The sequence below is a fragment of the Pelodiscus sinensis genome, chromosome 19 (genome assembly GCF_049634645.1).
Source record: "Pelodiscus sinensis isolate JC-2024 chromosome 19, ASM4963464v1, whole genome shotgun sequence".
Taxonomy (NCBI): Eukaryota; Metazoa; Chordata; order Testudines; family Trionychidae; genus Pelodiscus; species Pelodiscus sinensis.
The window spans coordinates 11,205,840-11,227,554 of record NC_134729.1 but is presented as its reverse complement, the minus strand read 5'-3'; the positions used below and the strand labels follow the sequence as shown (position 1 = coordinate 11,227,554).

Here is a 21,715-nt window from a genome sequence, read left to right as displayed (position 1 = left end):
CCTTTTATTGCCAGGAGTAATCTGTTACCTTTTTGTCACCTTACCTTTTAGTTGCTGGCTTAAAACAGATAATGGCTTTCTGTGGAGTTTTCTTGGACCGGTCTGCCTTATTATTTTGGTGAGTCATTATTTTTCATTTCTGTGGGGAGCCAGAATAATGTCCAGAGTTGTTTTATCAGGACTAACAAAAGGTCTGGAAGGGACATAATACCCCGTTCTTCAGTGTTTTAACCAATCTGTATCTATCAAAGGCCAAAAGGAGACCTTATAAGGGACTGATTTTATCACTTCCTCTGGGCATCTGGTATTGATACAGAGGTAAGATACTGGACCGGATGGACCTGGGGTCTGATCCACTCGACTTGTGTTGTTTCCACAGATGAATTGTACATTTTTTATCACAACCCTCTGGATCCTGAGAGACAAAATCTGCTCCCTCAATTCGGACGTGTCTACCGTCAAAAACACAAGGTAGGAAAGCACTAACCCTGTCAAGAGGTCCAGTTAGCTTTCTGTGGGGAGATGGGTCTTCTGTCAAGTAAACTAAGGAAATACCTAAAAAAACAATGAATAGTCTTTCAGCATCTAGAGACTAGCAATGGTATCATGAGCTTTCGTGGGCACAACCCACTTCCTCAGAGAAAGAAAGGTCACGATACCATCTACATGTTTTGTTAGTCTCTAAGATGCTGCAAGATTATTCATTGGTTTTGAAGTTCTTCCAGTTACAGACTAACACAGCTCCCCCTCTGAAACTAAGGACATGCCAGTGTGATAGAGACTTGGTATCAGAAGGTCATTGGAGAAGACTGAATACCTGGTTCTGCAAAGTGCTGAGAATCTGCACTGCCTATTTCCTTGTCTGGAAGATGAGGGTGCGGAGCACCTCCTTGGGAGGTGCTGAGCACCCACTGAGCTCCAATCCTGTGTTGTAGCTTTCATATAGCACTTTTCCCCTGCACATCAGAGTGTTTCACAGTCTTAGTGCACTGACCCACCTACACCCCTGTTAGATATTGTACCCTTTGTACAACTGAGACACGGAGAGGTGAAGAGACATGCCAAAGGTCATGCACAAAGTCTGTGACAGAGCACAAGATTGCTCCCTCGGTCACCCAGGGTATTTCTAGACTACAGAGTTTTGTGGATGTGTTTCTGATAAAACCTGAGTCACGTCCACACTGCAAGTGTGTTCTTTTCGAACAGAGGGGTTTTCCCAGCTTTGCTATTCCTCAGTCTATGAGGAAAAAAACCTTTTTGAGAAAGAGCTCTTTTGCAAAAAGGCGTGTGTGGATGCGGAAGAGGGAGTTCTTTCGGAAGAAGAGGAAAGAGGAAAAAGCACAGGTACCGTGATGGCCATTATGCCCATAGTAATCGCAGCTTACATGAGAGAGAGCTTACATTCGGTCTGGACACTCTCTTTCAAAAAAGCACACTTTTGCAGTGTGGATGGTCACTTTCAGAAGAAGTTGTTTTGGAATAACCCTGATTCCTCATACAACAAGGTTTACCGGTTATTTCGGAAGAAGGGTTTTCTTCTGAAATAACCGCGTCTAAATAGCATTATTTCGAAATACAGTATTTCAAAATAGCGCCCATCCGCAAATATGCAAACGAAGCACAGGATATTTAAATCTGAGCTTCATTTATAATTTTAAATGTCTGCATTTGCATCCTTCTCTCGAAAGAGGGTACAAGTGTAGACGTACCCAAGGAGAGCTTTAAGGCCTGAGACAGGTTTTTGCTTGTCTCTGGCAGACTCCTGAAGTATTTTAACATCTGGATCTCAGGTTAGATGTGTTCTATGTGTTGGTGGTTTTTAAGCACCTGTGTGCCTAGTTTTTAAACCATATTTCAGATGCTTACCTTTATGATGTTAGGATGTTTTTATTGAATAGGTTAATATATCAACTAGGCTAACCTGTCTGACACATGTTATTTGGATGAGTGCCTGTCGTTAGGCATTTGCCCATGTCCCTCTTTAAAAATATTTTAAACTGGTACAAATGGCCTTTTTGCTGTTACCAATCAGCAGTTTGTAACACTTGTGATTGTTACAAAACATAAACGAAACCTGATGTCATTTTCAACTTACGATTTATGGTTTACTAGTCTGTGTTAACGTGTTGCACACCTACTTCTACATCACCTGGAAGGTCTTGCTTAAGTAGTTAGCATAATTGCTATTTTTCTAGGGGTCAGCCTCCAGATTTTTTGCACTTTTGCTACTTTTTCCTTAGGCACTTGCCCTTTATCCTTATTCTGTAACAATTCATATTCCATGAGTATGTGCTTACTGCCTGGACTACAAAGGGATGCGAGAGGAAATAGAGGAAGATTGACTTGGTCAGTGTTACACTGGTGATCAGTGACAGAGCAGGGCGCAGGGTTGAGCCAGGTGTTACAATGCTGGGTGCTATCCAGTATCTATCAATGATTTGAGGTCAGATTTGTAACTCTGCTGCAACCAGTGAAGTGAGACAAAGGCTGGATCTGCCTGGTATGGCTCTGCACCAAGCTGGCTTTAGAGTCGGGGCCCATCAGTCTGCACTGCCCTCTCCCATGCTACAGTATCAGGTACACAACAAACCGTTACATAGCTCAGCTGTTCTAGTCCATATCATGAGTCTGTGTAAGAACGAGGGAACCAAATCTTTAATGGCAAGCCATGGCTTCTCTCAAACGTAGCGTTCGCCTTGCAGGGCTGTTATTGTGGTGGTTTCCAATCAGTTTGTAAAGGAGATGAAGGATGGTTCAGTGGTTTAGGCTGCTGGTCTGGGATTTGGGGGAGACCTGCGTTTAACTCCTTGCCCTAGCACAGACTTCCTGTGTGACCTTGGCCAAGTTACGGTGGCTACATCTACACTGCAGGCTTTTTGCGCAAGAAGCTTCTTGTGGAAGAAATTTTCCACAAAAAACTGCCTGCCCAAGAGAGTGTCCACACTCCAAAAGCACAGTGGAAAAGCGATGTGCTTTTGTGCAAGAGAGTGTCCCGAGTGCATGGAGGCTTTGCTGTAAGAAAACCTTGATTGCTGTTGAAGCAAAAAAAAACGCTCCTCTCTGTTTAGGCAGCGAACAAACAGCTTTATTAATTAATAAAGCACAGCATGAGCCAAACGTGGCCCCAGCAGAGCCAGGCCCAGTAAGGCTGGCTAATACAATCAATCCTAGTATCCTTATACCCTTAGCCAAACGGTCTGATGGCAGGGCATCCAATTACAGAAATCCTCAATTAAACTTGGAAAAACAAAGCCTTATCAACAAGATGGCGGGACAGGTATGAGGGCGTACATCTCCTGTCCCAACCAACCCAATTAACACATATCAATAGCCCATCCTGTAGGCCTCTTCTCACAGGGTGACAGAAAGTTCACTCTGGTCTACGTGCTTGAGAGAAAAGCTGAAATGGTTTCTGTTATACAAGATGGCTTCTAGCTTAATATGAAAATGGTTTCTACAGCTTCTACATTGCCATTCACAGAATGGCCACCAGGGCACCCGTGCTTGTTTCGATAGGCTGCTTTTTACGCAATAACCGTTTCCTGTCCACACACACTTTTTTGTGCAAGAACACCTGCACAAAAACATGTTATTCCTCATTGAAAGAGGAATACCTACACTGCAAAAAAACCAAAACAAAACAAAAAAACCCACCCCTGTTCTGTCAATTCACTGTCAATTTTCTTGCGCAAAACGCACTTGAGGTGTGGACACTCCACAAGTTTTTGTGCAAAAATTCTGCAGTGTAGACAGCTGTAGTATCTCCATGCTCTGATTCTCCAGCTGGAAAATGGGGAGAAGATCACTTTCTTACCATTAGTGCAAGAAGGTTGCTGCCACACCCTCTAGCATGAAAGGAGGTTTCTGTCCGACACAGGGTTACAATTTGGTTCAGTGACTCTCAATACCTACACTATGCAAATAGTTCAAGCATGCCAGTCTGTCCTATGCAAATAGTTCCAGCACCCCACTCTGTCCGGCCTCACCGAGTGGGTGTGAGAGTAAATACACTAAAGAGCCTGGTATCAGAAATAAAACCCTGATTTGTACAGTTGTTCTGCAAACAGGTCCCATGAAGAAGCATTTCCCACCAGTGTCTATCGGAGACTTTTTGAATAGTGGCTACCTGGAGGGCATTCGCTACTTCAAGCCTGCCCACCCCTTTGCACAGGGTTGTAATGGGATCTCTTCATCTGCTTGAATCCAGGTTGCTGACATTTAAAGCAGTTGCCCAGCTTTTCATCCTGGGCTGCACTTGGAGTTTTGGGCTCCTACCTGGCAAGGTCATGGCGTATTTATTCACCATTGTCAACAGCCTGCAGGGAGCCTTCATTTTCCTGGTGCACTGTCTCCTCAATCGCCAGGTAAAGCCCAGGGCCTGTCGCCTGTTCAGCTCAGCAGCTCCATTAATGCTCAGTTAATCTTTAGCTGAGCAAGGTGCCACTGGAGGGGACAGGATGCCATGCCAAGTGGCATGGGTTCCATCCACATTAAAGACCTGAGACAGGTTAGCTGTACCATGTAGTTTGGTGGTAGCTGCATCAACTTGCATTTGCTAGTTTGGACTTTGCAACCTGATGAACAGAATTTGGCTCATTGCTACGAGGAGACTGAGGGCGTCTCATCCCACTTCCCATGTGGGGTTTTGGGGTGGGGAAGTTGGTCACAAGAATTCCAGTCCTTTGGCTCTGTTGGGACATAGAATGGAGGGGTGTTAAACTGTGCACGCGTCTCATGGGTCGTTGGTTACATGAGCCAATGGGCGTGCTCCTTATTTTTCTAGGTGAGAGCAGAGTACAAGAGATGGATTCAAAGGATTGAAAAACCCAGCACCAGAACTACGACATTTGAGATCTCGATGTCAGCTGCCCCCCTTAACACTGGAATTGTGGTACTCTTCTCTTTTTCCAACACTGCCATGTGACACACGTCCATGGAACAGGGTCTCCTTTTAGCAGCCTCATTGCTGAGTATCTGGGCCTGCTGCTGGCAGGGGAGAAGCAAGAGGGGCACTTTCCCAAGGGCCAAGCAATCAAAAAGGGCCTGGGGCCCAGCTGCTGCCACAAAAGTTCTGCCAAAAAACATCTCTTGATTCAAAGACTCTTCTGATATTTTCCATGAAGGTTCTGGGGCTAGATTCCCAGGACATGGATCCTGCTTAGGGCATATCAAAAGCGCCTTCGAATCAAGAGATGCTGCTGCAGCTTTTTCCCAGAAGGCAGGTCGGGTTGAGGAAAGGGAGGGGAGGCTCGGTGAAGCTGCCCTGAGGTTCACCCAGAAGGTGGTGGATAGGACTGGGCCAGCACAGGGGTCTTCTGGCAGGATGGTGGGGGGAGAGGGGCTTGTGGTCCAGCAGAGCAAAGGGAGCAGAGGGACCATTGATTTCTGCCTTGGCCCCAGAATTGCTGGTGGTGGTCTGGTGAGTGTCTATCTTCTGTAGCAAATGGCCAAAACTGTTATAGGTCAACACAATAATATCAGGCCCATACACTGGGTTTGTGTGAAAGCCCTCCCATGATTCCCCGCCTTCCTGGTGGTCCACAGCTTGAGCTCAACACCCTTTCTTCCCCCAGCAGTGGGGTGCCCACACTTGTGCTGCACCCTCCCCCTCCTGCCTGCCTCCGCCAGCATGGCTGGAGCGCCAGCACCAGCTTCCCACTGAGGGAGGAAGAGAAAGCCCTGAACCTCACTTCTCAGTCTGGCTTGTGGGGAAGAAATGCTCCTCTTCCCCCTCCCCCTCCACCCGCTGGGGGATCAGCCACATGCGCACCTCCAAGTGACTGGTGCTTTGTGGTAGTCCAGCTGAGAATGGAACAGGAGTAATGGACCCATGCAGACCTGGGAGAATCCTATGTGCCTTGAATTCCTATGCTGAGAAACAGAGAAATATTTTTAATAGGACCCTCCCTCCACATTTCCTTCCTGGGGTCTCTTGTGAGCTCCTGGGAGCTCTCCACATGGCGTGGGCAGACGCTGGCTTTTGAAATATCATCACTTACATTACTGGATGTATTTTGTTCAGAGGGCTGGCCCCATCTGTGAGGTTCAGCATGGCAAGGAATTTCTCCTGGTTCCTTTACCCGTAGAGGGAAAGAACCCAGGAATTCTGTCTATTGCATTCCAGAGAGAGTCCCCCTCTTCCACATTAAACACTCACTCAGTGGTCTTGACCATGTCATCAAATCTTTGCTTTCTTTCCAGGAAAGGGATAAGTCCTCCTGAAAAGTGGAGATGCCTATTGCATGTGGGGTGAAAATCAAGTCTTGCTCCAACACGAGTGTCCCAAGTCGCCTCCTTTGCTGGAAGAGGAAGCTGCTGATCTTCAGTGTCCTCTGATAGCTGCTACTCTATGGCTTCTCCTTGTATGGGAGTAGGGGAAGGCTGAATCTCGTGCATTTTTCCATTTTATTGCTTCCCCCAAGTGGTTGCAGTCTCCTTGCTAAAGTCTCGAAGGAGGGGCTGGCTGCTCCAGTTGAAGTCAGTTGGAGTTTTCCCAGCTGTGCTCCCACTCCCACTGAAGTCAAAGAATCAGCAAATCCTTCCAGTTAATAAAAGGTGGAAAAAATGACTTCATTTCCCAGCCTTCTCCAGACCCTAGAACTTAGACCAACTTCTCATCTCAGTCCAGACTGATACCAATCCAGAATTAATGAAATCAGTGGAGTTACTCCGGATTCACACCCGTATAGCTATTCCCCATAGAGTCGCCTACCTGCCAAGCACCAGCTCCTGCCCTCAACCGCCCATGTAATATGTAACCAATAACATTTTCTATGGTTATATGTTACAAAAATAAATGTATTTTAACATCTGTAATACTTTAATAATCATCCCGTGTAGCCGGACAGAATGCCTCCCTTCCCCTCCTCCTTCTGACATCCTTGGGAGAGAGAATCCCTAATCATACAGAGTATGTCTGCACTGCCACCCTAGTTCGAACTAGGGAGGCTAATGTAGGCATTCGAAGTTGCAAATGAAGCCCGGGATTTAAATATCCCAGGCGTCATTTGCATCTTGCTGGGCGCCATTCCACGAGGAGTAACGGTAGTTCGAATTAGAGAGCCTAATTCGAACTACCTACTCCGTGCCGTGTGTAGCTGCGGGCACGGAGTCCGCACTAACGGGGATTTAAAAATGGCGGTGCCCAGCAAGATGCAAATGACGCCCAGGATATTTAAATCCCGGGCTTCATTTGCAACTTCGAATGTCTACATTAGCCACCCTAGTTCAAACTACGGTGGCAGTGTAGACATACCCATATATAGTAGTCCAATGTCTATAACTCTGAAGTGCTGGAGGTTGCCTCTGGGCAGTGCTGTTGCCTGAGTCATGTCCTTTGCCTCTGGTTGTGGCACTCGGCTCACTACTGCGTCGCTCAGCTGGGCTGCGGGGGGGAGCAAGCAGAGCAAGCGGCCGTTTGGGCCCGGCTGAGTGGCACAGAAGTCAGCCGAGTACCACGGCAGGAGGCAAAGGGGGCGGAGCGGTGACATGCACGGTCAGGGGGTGGGGCTCACAACACTGCTGTTAATGCATCCCAGAATCATATTTGGGTTTTTTTGCAATAGTGTCATACTGTTTGATCTTATCAAATATACGCCTGTAGCCAATTCTTATGAACTAAATTGAGATTTATTAAGACAAGAGGGTATTGTCCGTGAAGGTATGAATAGAGTTCTTAGGTCATTTCACAGTAGCGATGGTAAGCTTCAGACTTGCAAAAAGATCTTTCAGAATTTGTTCCATATATTATAGCCCAGCGGTTCACTAGGGGTGTGTCTACACGACAAAGTTAATTTGAAATAACAGCAATTATTTCGAATTAACTTTAATAGCGTCTGCACAGGCAAACCACTATTTCGAAATAAATTCTAAATAGTGGAGCACTTATTTCGAATTTGGTAAACCTCATTCTATGAGGAGTAACACCAAATTTGAAATAGCTATTTTGAATTAAGTGCTGTGTAGACACTAAATTCGAAATAGGGGGCCTCCAGCCCTTCCCAGGGAGCCCTGGTGACCACTCTGGGCACAGCCAGGAAAACTTACACTCTTCTCCTGCAGCCCCGGAGCCATTAAAGGGATAGACCCTGGCCACAGTGTCTGTGCCAGTTCCAAGCCTGCCAGCCCAGAGCAAGCAGTGGCCATGGGGGCCCCAAACCCAGTAGCCCCAAAATATGAGCCAGCAAGCCACTGGCAGCCAGCCCTCCACCACTCCCCAGGAGCAGTCTGCCAGCTCCCAGGAGCCTGACAGGGGCTGGAGAAGGTGGGCGCCCTCCTGGACCAGGGCGGAGATCACAGACCTTCTTTAGATTTGGGGGGATGCCCCCAACTTCCATGATCTCATCCCTAGACAGAGGAACGTGGCCGTCTATGGCAGGACAGCTGCCAGCTTGGCCAACAAAGAACACATGCGAACCCAGGAGAAGGTTTGCATGAAAGTCAGGTTGGTCAGGCAAGACCCCCAGCCCTGGGCCCTGAGCTTCCCCTCCCCCTTCTTCACCCTTCTAGCTCCCTCCTCCCAGGTTTCCCCCACCCCTTTCCCACCCTCTCTTCCCATCTCCCACCTCCTTTCCCCAGTCTCCCCAAAGGTTCATCTCTCCCATCCAGTTTTGTTCAATAAACCCGGTTTCTATTTTTGAACATGCGTGTCGTTTATTTGACATCAGGAAGGGAGGCTAGGGATGGGTAAGTGGAAGGATGTGAGGGAGGAATGGGGCACGAGTCCCTGGTGGGGAGGACTGGGGAGGTTCTGAGGGCTCCTCGGGGTGGACGCTTTCCCTCAGGGCCTCCTGGATCCTGACAGCCCCCCGGTGGACCCCCTGGATTGCAGCTTGCAGCAAGTACAGCCTGCCTGATAGCAACAACCCCACAAGAGGCACTGGCGTGCCCGGGGCAGCTCTGGCTCCATGTGGCCGAGTGCTGTGGTGTCCCGAGTGCAGGCACTCCAAGACAGGACTGCTTTGCTGTCCCTCATCGAGATAGATAAGCAAGCGGGGAACCCTGAGAACTGTCTGCCCGGGGCGGGGGTAGGGTAACTTTAAGCACGGAGCTCAGTTAGCCTCATGCAGCAGCACCACACCCTAAGTCTAACTTGATGCCCTGCCAGCACTAGTTCCGGGCAACCTTAACTTAGGTTCGGAGTCTACTCAGTGTGGACACACTATTGCAAAACAGCAAAACACTATTACGAAATAGTTTTTGTGTATAGATGCGTTATTTCACACTAGCTTAATACGAATTAACTATTTCAAATTAAGTTAATTCGAAATAGCGCTCTAGTGTAGACATACCCAAACTTTGATCCCCTGACCGTTAGTGATCCCCAGCTGCCTTCCAGGTGGCCCATGGTTTGAGCTCCACCCCGACTCAAAAAGTGTTCCCCATCCCTGCCATAAATAAAGAAAACATTGAATCCTTTTTTGTTGGACATAAACTAATATTTTACTTTATTTAAAATGAAGTTTGAATAACTAACATGAGAAAGTTAATCTGCTTAATAATTTAAATTAAACCATTCTCTCTAGCTGCAGCACTAGCAAAATGTCTCAGGCATAATTATGCAATTAACGGTCACTTTCCATTAACAACTGGTGGGCCTTGGAAAGATTTTCATTGAGCCAGGTGGTCCACAGGCCAAAAAGTTTGAGAACCACTGATCTAGACAGTGCTTGGTCCTGCTGTGATGGCAAAGGACTGGACTCGATGACTTCTTGAGGTCCCTTCCAGTTCTGGTCTTCTACGATTCTATCTGAAATAGTAATTGACCTGGTGGGTAATGTGTCTAACCCTTTGGGACTAGTAGGACTTTTTATATGATGAACAAGATTGTTAGCAATCCTTGTCATATTTCACTTGGCTGCCTGGGTGGAAGTCCAAGGCTGGGTTGCTTTAAGGGAACTGTGTTTTGGCTTCTGGGTAACCAGTAAGTTATTTGTAGAAGCATTTTGTTGCTGGCTTGGTTAATCTGAGTATTAGAAATAGCCACCAGTTTGGGGGATTTTCTGCCCTATTTCTTGCAGTTTACCTTGATTGAGCAATCTCAGTGCGGCCTTCTAGGAACTCAGTCACAAGCACCAGGAGGGTTGTAGGCTGGGGAGTGGAGGTCTGGGGGGTCATGAGATTTGTAGTAGGGAATGAAGTAGGGACCAGGAGGGATAGTTGTAGGAATTGGGTGTTGCTCGAGCGGGCTGTCCTGTAGATGTGTGGTAAGGGGTGGGAGTTGTAGGAAGGTTCTACCATGGGTGTAGTTCTGGGGTGCCATGGAGGAGTGTGTGTGTGGGGGTGCAGATTTATGTCTCCCATACTGATCAGCAGAGGTTTCTGCTTAGCCTTGTGTATAGGATACCCTAGGATGGGATAGGTGGAGACTAAGCTAGTGTCATCTGCAAAGTTGCTGAGGGTGCAATCCATTACCTCATCCACGTCATTAATAAAGATGTTGAACAAAACCAGTCCAAGATCAGAACCTTGGGGCACTCCGCTAGAAACTAACTGCCAATCTGACATCGAGCCATTGATCACTACCTGTTGGGCCCAACAGTCTAGCCAGCTTTCTATCTGTCTTACAGTCCATTTATGAAATCCACATTCCCTTAACTTGCTGGCAAGAATATTGTGGGACAGCATACCAAAAGCTTTGCTAAAGTCAAGTTATATCACATTCACTGACTTTCCCATATTGACAGAGCCAGTTACCACCTCATCATAGAAGCTAATCAGATTGGTCAGGCACGATTTACCCTTCATGAAAGCATGTTGACTATTCCCAATCATTTTCCCCTCTTCCAAGTGCTTCCAAATAGATTCCTTGAGGATCCCCTCCATGATTTTTCTGGGGACTGAGGTAAGGCTGGCTGGTCTGTTGTTCCCTGAATTGTACTTCCCTTTTTTAAAGATGGGCACTACAGTTGACTTTTTCCAATAATCCGGGATTTCTCCTGATCTCCATGGCTACATCTAGACTGGCATGATTTTCCACAAATACTTTTAACTTTTAAAAGCATTTGCAGAAAAGAGCGTCTAGATTGGCATGGATGCTTTTCCGCAAAAGCATTTTTTGCGGAAAAGCATCCGTGCCAATCTAGACGCAGTTTTGCGCAAGAAAGCCCCGATCGCCATTTTCGCAATTGGGGCTCTTTTGCGCAAAACAGTTTTCAGCTCTCTACACTGGCCCTCTTGCACAAAAGCATTTGTGTAAGAGGGCTTTTGCCCGAATGGGAGCAGCATAGCATTTCCGCAAGAACACTGACAATCTTACATGAGATCGTCAATGTTCTTGCAGAAATTCAAGTGGCCAGTGTAGACAGCTGGCAAGTTTTTCTGCAAAAGCAGCTGCTTTTTTTTTTTTTTTGAACCATAGAACTGGAAGAGACCTTAGAAGGTCCTCAAGTCCAGCCCCCTGCTCTAGGCAGGACAAATCCCAAATAAATCAACCCGGTCAGGGCTTTGTCAAGCGGAGACTTAAACACCTCTAGGGATGGAGACTCCACTACTTCCCTAGGTAACCCATTACAGTGCTTCACCACCCTCCTAGTGAAAGAGTTTTTCATAATATCCAACACGGACCTCTCCCACCCAAACTTGAGACCATTGCTCCTTGTTCTGCCATCTGTCACTACTGAGAACAGCCTCTCTCCATCCTCTTGGGAACCTCCCTTCAGGAAGTTGAAGGCTGCTCTCAAATCCCCCCTCACTCTTCTCTTCTGCAGACTAAACAGACCCAAATCCCTCGGCCTCTCCTCATAAGTCATGTGCTCCAGCCCCCTAATCATTTTGGTTGCCCTCCACTGGACCCTCTCCAAAGCAGGTTCGGGAGATCTGCGCATGCACAGAACATATTGGCGCATGCGCAGATCGCCGGACAGCGCGGCTGACAAGTGGGGCTCACCATGGTTTGGTGAGCCCTGTTTGTAAGCAATGCTTCCTTGCCCATGTCACCACACAGCTTAAGAACCTCCGTGTTAGGAATTTTGTCCCACCAGTTCACATGGGCAATCTTCCTCAGACGATGCATATGGAACTGATCGAGCTTCAAAACATGACAAAGATATATTGTACATGACTCCAAGCTATACAGCAGGACATTCAGAACAACTGCCTGATAAACCTCTATCTTGGCATGGAGTTTAATACCATGGACATTCCATAGGCTTTTGGTCAGTTTTCCAAAGGCAGCGCTGGCTTTGGCTAGTCGAGTAGATACATCATGATCCACATTTATGCTAGAGGACAATACACTTCTCAGGTAGCAGAACTTGTCGACAGCCTTAAGGACTGTACCAGCAGCAGTAACCACTGGAGTCTTGGGCTCTTCCAGACAGGCTGAGGCATAACTTCTGTCTTCTTGAGGCTCACTGTGAGTCCAAAACGGTGAGCAGAAGTAACAAAGTGATCAAAAAGCTCCTGTGCATCCTTCACTGAATGAGCCAGCAATGCACAGTCATCGGCAAACAGAAGGTCACAAATAGTTGTAGTAACCACTTTAATGTGAGCCTAGAGTCTCCAGAGTTTGAAAATACTGCCATCTTTTGGAACTGAATATGTATGCCCAACGTGCAGTCCTCAAAAGCAACTAACAGCATCATTGAAAAGTAGATGTTGAACAGGAGAGAAGCAAAGACACATCCTTGCTTTGTACCGTTTGATATTTGAAAAGGTGCTGATGTGTCTCCATTGTCAAGGCTGCGACCAAGCATGACATCGTGGAGAGACCAAAAAATGTGGATACATTTTTCAGGACAACCAATTCGTCCAAGTATTTTCCAGAACCCGGTTCTGTTGACCATGTCAAACACCTTGGTCAAATTGATGAAAATCACATCGAGGTCCTGATGTTGCTCTCTACATTTCTCTTGCATCTGTCTGGATGTAAATATGATATTGGCAGTGCCTCAACCGGCACGAAATCCGCACTGGCTTTCAGGAATAATTCCATTTTTAAACACATGTAGCAACAGCTGATTGTAAAGAACACAGGCCAGGATCTTACCAGCTATAGAGAACGGAGAGATGCCCATCACAACACGCACGGTCACCTTTCCTCTTATATATATGTACAATCAGGGCATCTTTGAAGTCCTGGGGGACTAACTCCTTCTCCCAAATTGTGCTAAATAAATGGGTGAGATGGTACATCAGCTGGCCACTAGCAGTTTTGTAAATTTCTGATGGAATTGCATCACTGTCAGGTGCTTTTCCAGATTTCAGCTGTTTAACAGCTTTTTGTACCTCATCAAGAGTGGGTGGTACGTCCCGCTGTAAATCATTAGCCCACTGAGGAATCTCTTCAAGAACGCTGCTGTCAGAAGTTGAGGTCTGGTTCAATACTTTGTGGAAAAGTTCAGCCCAGCGGTCAAGGATTTTAGCACTAACTGTGATCAAAGTGAGGCCATCAGCAGAGCGCACTGGTGAACAGCCAGCAAGGAGTAGCCCATAGACTGCACTCAGCCCATCATAGAATGCTTTAAAGTCATGGAGGAATTCTCTTTATCATTGATACACACCAGGTGTGCTTGGGCATCTCTGTCCTTGTCATCAAACTAGTTTTTGTGCCTGTGTTTTTGGAAAGTGGGGATCTCGACAGCAGTTCTGCAGGTTGTTTCTTTGATATTTATCCAATCATCCTCATTAGTGGGTGACCATGCTAGACCTTCATTGCTGGTGACTAAGGAAGCATCAAGACTGCACTGACACAGCGCTTGTGTCTCGGGTATTTCAAGTTTACCTACATCCAACTTTTTTCAGCATACAGCAGCATGATGACATGTTGATGAACAAAGATTCAGGGGGACAACAGTCCCATGTAGTGGTCGGACCAGGAGCCAGTACCATGCATTGCACGAGTCAACTTGACATCAGAAAGGTGAGAGGTCACAAGGCGCGAACGGCGTAAGGCGCGTGCCGCGAATGCGCAGTCCAGCTGACCACTGCTCGTGAAAATGCTGATCTGCATTGCTGGGACCACCCAGCATCTATAGTGGAGCACCCACAGAGACACACATCTCAAAGAGCCTTTGTGACTGCAGCAAGGTGAGTAACCTCCTCTTGCTTTGAGCCCAGCCTTGCCGGGGTAACAAGGGCTCTGTCACAGGAGAATGGACGGGAAGGACTCTAGGCCAGGGAGGCCTCTGGGTAAAGGAAGTGGTGTGGAGACTCGGAGCCTTTCACCAGCCTATTCACTGGGGTCATATAGAAGCCGGATATGTTCCCCACAATAGCAGGACCATCCCCCACTTACACATGCTGGAGTTGAGGACACGGGATTGCAGCCCCACAGCAGCTCGCTGGAGGAGCAGGTGACTCTCTGCTGCTTGCCCAGGAGCCAGGGTGTCTTTCTGAACGGCAGCTGCCCAAGCTGACAGGACATCACAGCTATTGTGACTCCACCTAGAAGGGATCTTGCTAGATAAAACTGCTACAGAGCAGGAGGGGTTGGAGTGTGTGAGCTGCAATGGAAGCATCGCCAGGTGTCATTATGGTTCCCCCAAGATGCCAGAAGGGTAAGTCAGTGTGATCCGGTACAATTCCAGCACCGGCTCAGGTATGTCCAGAATTGCTGCAGTAACACTTCCTGGTTGCAGTGTAGACAAACTATCAGCCCCCCGCCCCGCCCCCGCCCCTCGTGGTTGTTTCTTGGTTTTTATGCATTGGCCTCTTCGCACCCGGACTTGTGGCTTCAAAGAGGGAAGTTTCTTTTTTTTACAAGATGTGTCACCATCCAGCATCAGGGCGATAAGAAGGGGCTGAGGCAAGAAACCCAAGAGGGGAGCTGAGCTCTGGCAGGGAGATAAGGCTGCACCAATGAAATGTTGATGCTGCGGAGCTGCACGGAGAGCTGAACAGAAGGACTCTTCTCCCCCCTAGCGTGTCCCTTTTTCTCCCCGCTAAGGTTCTTGGTCTCCACAGTCATCCATTAGCAGCAGAGCACAAGGTCTGCTGTGATGCATTTACCTCAGGTCATCTGAGGCCTAGTACTGCGAACACAGACTGTGAGAGCCCTAACCCTGCCCCATGACCTCGCCTTCATGCAGGGCCGGAAGTGAGGGTCATAACATAGCAGAGCAGGGAGAGACCTTACAGCAGCTAAGTTCAGAAGAAATGTCGGGTTCCCTCTCTTCTGAGAACCTCTCCGCTCTGAGGGGGAGCTGGAGGGTAGGGAGATGAATGTCTTTCCCCCTTGCCAGCTTCTCAGTAGGAGGCCACATCTATGAGGGGGTTTTTGGGATAGTGAGGAGTTTTTTTTTTTTTTCAGGTTTTTATTGCTTCTCACTTGTATGTGGCCCATGACTGATTTTTCTGAGGGTCAGCGACCCCCAAAAAAGCCTCCCCCCTCTGATTTAAATTATCGGAGCTGGGAGAAGCAATAGAGATGGTGTGGCGCAGGTCTGCCAGATTCCTTTGACCCCCCCCCCAAACCGTGACCACAGGGTGCCAATGGGGAAGAAGGAAGTGGCTAAGGTGGGACACTGTTGTTAAGGCCACTTGAAGGGAGTGGGAGTCACTTTGCAGGATTTGTGGATTTATGAATTCCTGGTTTCCCAAGTTCAGTCTCTTGTGTCCCCCTCCTAGTGAACCTTTTGTCTTAAATCCCTGGCGAGGGGCAATATTTCCTGTCAATGGTGCCTTAGGTGGGCTAGAGGGTTTCCTGGGATTCTGGGTAGGGAGCTTAAAATGAGGGGAGGTAAGTCTTTAGAATGGGGGGATCTATGGCCTGTGGTCCATAGACCTGGTGACCTGGTCCAGCCCTTGAACTCCACTGGGGAGAAAGGTCAGAGACTTGCCCCACTCCAGCCAGGAACTGGGATCAGGGGCTTTCTCCGCTCTGCACATTCAGAGGCTCCATGTGGCTGCCGGAAGCAGCAGTATGTCCCTCCTCTGGCTCTTATGCATAGGAGCTGCCAGGGGGCTCCACAAGCTGCCCCCACCCTGGGCATCAGCTCGGCAGCTCCCGTTAGCTGGAAACCGCAACCAATGGGAGCTGCAGGGGCAGTGCACAGAACCACTTGACCATGCCTCTATATAAAGGCTGAAGTGGGGACATGCTGCTGACTCTCCCCCAGGTTAAAACCACCACCCCAGTCCTCCTCTCCAAACCTTTGATACCAGCCTGAAGCACCCTCACCCCAAATTCCTCACCTCCACCCCATCCCAGAGTCTGCGCCTTCAGCCAGAGCCCTCCCATCCTTCTCCTTTCAATTTCGTGAGCATTCCTGACCCATCACACGATTTCCATACCAAGTTGTGGCCTTGAGTCCCAAACATTTGCCCACCACTGCTTTAGAAGGAACATCTAGAAAACTGAGTCTGGCCCGTTTCACAGCTGACACCTGGCAGCAGGGTGACCTGTGTATCCAAAGCTTTTGAACTCAGCCAGGAACAGGCCAAGTGTCTCAACTAAGACCTTGCTGAAGAAGTTGATGGCTGGGCCATGCTTTGAACATTCAGCCAGGGTGGCTGAACTGGAGGAGCTAAAGGAGTTAGAGAGATATGTTGATGAGACTTTCCAGGACACTGTAGTTCTGTCCCACCTGCAGTCTGAGAGCCCCAATGCTCTTAAAGAGGATGAAAGTCTCAAGGGAACAGAGCATTCCAAGGGAACAGAGGGAAACCATCCCGTAGTTGGGACCCTCCTTCCAGAGGATGTTGCAGTATCCTCTCGCACTGAGGATACCTCTGAGGGGGAGGGAATGCCAGTTGTTAGGAAGAGGCAGGTGTTAGTAGTGGGTGATTCGATCGTTAGAAACATAGATAGTTGGGTTTGTGATGACCGGGAGAACCGTATGGTCACTTGCCTGCCTGGTGCGAAGGTTGCAGATCCCTCGAGGCATCTAGATAGACTTATGTGTAATGCTGGGGAAGAGCCGGTGGTCGTGGTACATGTAGGTACCAATGACATAGGGAAGGGTAGGAGAGATGTCCTGGAGGCCAAATTTAGGTTGCTAGGAAAGAGACTGAAATCCAGGACCTCTATGGTGGCATTCTCAGAAATGCTTCCAGTTCCATGCTCAGTAGGCAGGCAGAGCTTCAGAGTCTCAATGCGTGGATGAGACGATGGTGTAGGGAAGAGGGGTTTGGATTTATTAGGAACTGGGGACACTTTTGGGAGAGGGGAAGCCTATACAGGAAGGATGGGCTCCACCTAAACCAGGGTGGAACCATATTGCTGGCACTAAACATTAAAAAGGCCGCAGAGCAGTTTTTAAACTAAGAGATGGGGGAAAGCCGATTGGTGCGGAGATGCACATAAACCGGATGGAGACTTCTCTTAGAGGAGAATCCATTGATAGAGATTCTCTAGGCTGTAGTCAGAAAAAGAGGAGGGGAGAGGACAAACCATGGGCCAGAGCAGACAAACAACCGCATTGCATCTGGAGTATTGTGTCCAGTTCTGGGGCCCCCACTATAGAAAGGATGTGGATGCATTGGAAGAGCGACCAAAATGGACAATGATCTGAAGTTACAGTGGGAAAGGTCTAGGTTGGATATTAGGAAAAACTATTTCCCTGGGATGGGTTCCCTAGGGAGGGTGTGGAATCTCCATCCCTAGAGGTTTTCAAGTCTTGGCTTGACTAAGCCCTGGCTGGGTTGATTTAATTGGGATTGGTCCTACCTTGGGCTATGTCTAGACTACATGGCTCCGTCGACAGAGCTGTGTAAAATAGTTTATTCGGCATAGGCAAAGAAGCAGGGATTTAAATAATCCCCACTTCATGAAAATAAAAACGGCTGAGGTGCTGTGCCAGTGATCAGCTGATCCGGCACAGCAGGTCAGTCTAGATGTGCCACGATCGACAAGGGAAGCCTTTGTCGACCGCTCCAGTAAACCTCATTTCTGTTCTAGGGCCCCCACTATAGAAAAGATGTGGACCCATTGGAGGGGGTCCAGCAGAGAGCAACCAAAATGGACAATAGACTCAAGTTACAATGGGGGAGGTCTAGGTTAGATATTAGGGAAAAAAATTTCACTAGGAGGGTGGGGAAGTACTGGGATGGGTTCCCTAGGGAGTCTCCATCCTTTGTCTCGGCTTGACAAAGCGCTGGCTGGACTGATTTAGTTGGGATTGGTCCTGCCTTGGGCAGGGGGCTGGACTTGATGACCTCCTGAGGTCTCCTCCAGCTCTGTGATTCTAACATGTTCTTTGCTGCCTTGGACCCAAGCAGAAATGCTGGAGGCTAATGGAGTATTTGTTATAGGCATCAATCGTAGAGCAGGAAGGTATCTCAGTAGATCATCCAGTCCGGTCCCCTGCACCCATGGCAGGACCAAGCACTATCTAGGCCATTGGTTCTCAGATTGTGGCCTCTGGTCCACGAGCTCCATTCAGGCAGTCCACCCATAATTCCCTCTACAGCCACACGAAAGCAGATGAAGAGCTGCCCACCTCGTTAGTGGCGCCGTGCAGGTGTGGCTCCACTAATGAGGTGCCTGGACCCTGGAGAAGACACATGTGGAAGGTGAGATGGTGTCCTTGAGAGAAATAGAAGGTAGGTGGGAGGGGGCAGTGGGGTGAGGTGGGGAAGAAATGGGGTGAGAAGAGGGGATGAGGGAAATTTGGGATATGGAGGGCTACAGCTGCTGGGGAGAGACAGCTCTCCTCCCCACCTCAGCTCTGTAGCTGATGTGCCAGGGGAAGACACCTGCCCTCACCTTCTTTCCAGCCCCAGCTCACTGGTTCCAGAGATGGGGGGAGATAGAGTTACATCCGCCCCTCATTCCCAGCCCCAGCCCCAGCTCAGTAGAGGGACCACTATCCCCAAACTACTGCTAAAATTTAATGGTAGTCATTGTCCAAAAAATTATACCCATTCAATGGCTACGTCTAGACCGGCAAGTTTTTCCACAAAAGCAGCTGCTTTTGTGGAAAAATTTGCCAGCTGTCTACACTGGCCATTTGAATTTCTGCAAGAGCACTGATGATCTCATGTAAGATTGTCAGTGTTCTTGCGGAAATGCTATGCTGCTCCCATTCGGGCAAAAGCCCTCTTGTGCAAATGCTTTTGCGCAAGAGGGCCAGTGTAGACAACGCGGTATTGTTTAGCGCAAAAAAGCCCCGATCGCGAAAATGGCGATCAGGGCTTTCTTGCCTAAAAGTGCGTCTAGATTGGCACGGACGCTCTTCCACAAAACGTGATTTTGCGGAAAAGCGTCCGTGCCAATCTAGATGCTCTTTTCCGCAAATGCTTTTAACAGAAAAACTTTTCCGTTAAAAGCATTTGTGGAAAATCATGCCAGTCTAGACGTAGCCATTAAGTTTGGAGAGACGTATGGAAACCAGGAAGGCCAGATCCAGGGGCAACTGGAAAGGGAGGATACAGGGAGTGGGCATGGCCATGTGTTTACTCCCCACCATGTGACTTATTCCCACACCACCCCTGGCCCTCCCCCTCTCCCTTGGCCAGATCTTTATCTCGTGTAGGCCTGGCTTAGAATCCTAGAATCCTACGGTTGGAAAAAACCTGAGGAAGTCATCTCATCTGACCCCCAGCTCAAAGCAAGAGCAAACCCAACTAAATATCCCAACCAGGGCTTTGTGAAGCTGGGACTTAAAAACCTCTAGGGATGGAGATTCCACCCCCTCCCTAGGGAACCCATCCCAGTGCTTCCCCACCCTCCTAGGGAAATAGTTGTTCTTAATATCCAACCTAGCCCTTTCCTTAGCACTAACAACAACACTAGCTGAACAAAGAGACAGGCAAGGGGTGACTTGATTACAGCCTGGCAGGGTCTACATGGGGGAGAAATATTTAATAAGGAGCTCTTCAATTGACCAGAGCAAGGGCTAACCTGAGCCAAAGGCAAGAAGCTGAAGCTAGACAAATTCAGACTGGAAGGAAGGTATTTTTGAAAGTTAACCAGAAGCACAGCTTGCCAAGGGTCCACTGGAGTCTCTGTCACTGACCATTTTAAACTGAGATTGGAGGCTTTTCTAAAGGATCTTCTTAAGGAATGATTCTGGGGAGGTTCTCAGGACTCTGTGATCCCGGGGGTCAGACGAGATGGTCACATTTGTCCCTGCTGGCCTGGGAACCTGTGAATCTGCTCCTACTCAGATGGTATTTTGCTTGGCTCAGGACTTCCTCTTCCCATTTTAACACTCAATAGCCAAGATGACAATGTTCAGATTGTCCCTGCTTAGGGATGGGGTGTCTTGGGGGAGGGGAGTGCCCAGTTTGGGGACTGAGCCTCCTGTAGTTCCCAGCGATGGTGTGGTCATTTTCAAAATATGCAACCCCCCCATGGTGCTGTAGCTAAGTGGGTGAACATGATCCTACGATGTATATGCAGGGAATATATACGGCCTTTGGTGAGACCACTACTAGAAAATGATGATCTATCACTTTAAATTCTTAAGGGTTGCCCTGATCCTGCTTGCAGGCGGGGGCCTCTGTAAAAAGGCTTGCAACCTTGGCCAATTAGGAGTTACACAGCAGGCAGACAACCTAGAGGAAGCAGGACTGCAGGATGCAGGTCAGCCTAGAAGATCACAATGGTCTGTAATGGGAGGGGACACCTGCTCCTTTAAAGGCCAGAGTCTGGAGTCCAGCCAGCCTTGGTCACTAATCACATGCAGCTGAGAAAGGAACCTGTGTTCTCTATTAAGAGCTGCGGGAAAGGGGCTGATGATGGGTGGAGAAAAGCTGCGGAAAGGGGCAGGGTCCTGGAGCTGGGACACTAAGTAGGAAGTCTTGGGAGCTGTGGCCAGGTAGATGCTCCAGTTGGAAGTTTTGCTTCGCTTTGGTGAGTTTGTGGAGTGTCCAAGCAACTTGGACAGATTTGGTTGATAAACCTTGAGCTTAAATGGCCTTAAAATGGATGGGGTTCTGATTTTGGTGGTGCTCTGCTAGCAGAGAAGTTGGCTGTAGAGCTGTAGTGGGAGAGTTTTGCTTCCAAGAACTATTTAGGAAGTTGTTTAAAGCCTTTGTGTCCCACAACTATTATTAGCCAGTTTCAGTTCCTGAAAAGCAAGGAGTGTAATTTCCCCTGTTACTTTACTTCTGTTAGATTGCAGGGAAGTGGGTGGGGAGTTGGAACACTTTTTATAGAGAAGGGAGCTGGGGGAAAGGAGGCTGCTGATGGAAACCATGCATGTGGTATTGGTTATTGCTACTTTCAGCTCCCCCAGTGGCAGCACCACTAGAGGTAGGTTTACCCTCAGAATAAATGTTCTCTAGAAGCCTAGAGCCTATCCTGTGTAGGGGAGGTGCAGTGTCTTGACTGACACAGCTGAGATAAGGTACTGAGATAAGATACCATGGTAAAAACTGTGTCACTCAAACTTCCTGTGAGAGATCCCAGCAGGATAAACTGGTGCTGCTTTCTTGCCTCATAGCACAAGGCAGTGACACCATGGGGCAGCTTATCACCCACCTCCTGGGTAAGTCTGAATTGAATTGAGTTATTTTCTTACAGTAAGGGGGGTTACCAAAAAAATAAGCAACCCAGGGCAGGGGCTTGTCTTTGTTATATTTGTACATCAGCTACCATAAGAGTCCATGACCAGCTGCTGCCATAACAATTGTGCTGGGATCTTTGCAGGGTCATTCATTGATGGGTGTTCAGCCCAGACCTGCGACTCTTGGAATGAATGCTCGTTTTATCCACAAACTGGAAGAGAATATAAAATACTCCCTGGCCAACTTAATAGGACCATAAGTTTCAGATGGGTAGCTGTGTTAGCCTGTAATTGGAAAAAAAACTTAAATAACAACCAATAGT

General features: G+C 48.2%; 2 protein-coding genes across 3 annotated transcripts in view; both read left to right on the top strand.

Moving 5' to 3' along the window:
* LOC102462532 (adhesion G protein-coupled receptor E3-like) overlaps window positions 1-5,070 on the top strand; it is a 50,080-nt gene extending 45,010 nt beyond the window's left edge. For both annotated transcript variants that reach the window (XM_075902276.1, XM_075902275.1), the window contains 4 exons: window positions 52-118; window positions 380-471; window positions 4,208-4,364; window positions 4,784-5,070. In XM_075902276.1, the coding sequence (XP_075758391.1) occupies window positions 52-118; window positions 380-471; window positions 4,208-4,364; window positions 4,784-4,924 (457 nt within the window). In that variant the 3' untranslated portion in view covers window positions 4,925-5,070. The remainder of the gene's footprint in view (window positions 1-51; window positions 119-379; window positions 472-4,207; window positions 4,365-4,783) is intronic.
* A 16,028-nt stretch (window positions 5,071-21,098) lies between these two features.
* Window positions 21,099-21,715, top strand: part of LOC112547214 (adhesion G protein-coupled receptor E3-like) — a 57,787-nt gene continuing 57,170 nt past the window's right edge. Inside the window, exons 1-2 of the mRNA XM_075902281.1 lie at window positions 21,099-21,139; window positions 21,330-21,374. Coding sequence (XP_075758396.1) covers window positions 21,347-21,374 — 28 coding nt within the window. The 5' untranslated portion in view covers window positions 21,099-21,139; window positions 21,330-21,346. The remainder of the gene's footprint in view (window positions 21,140-21,329; window positions 21,375-21,715) is intronic.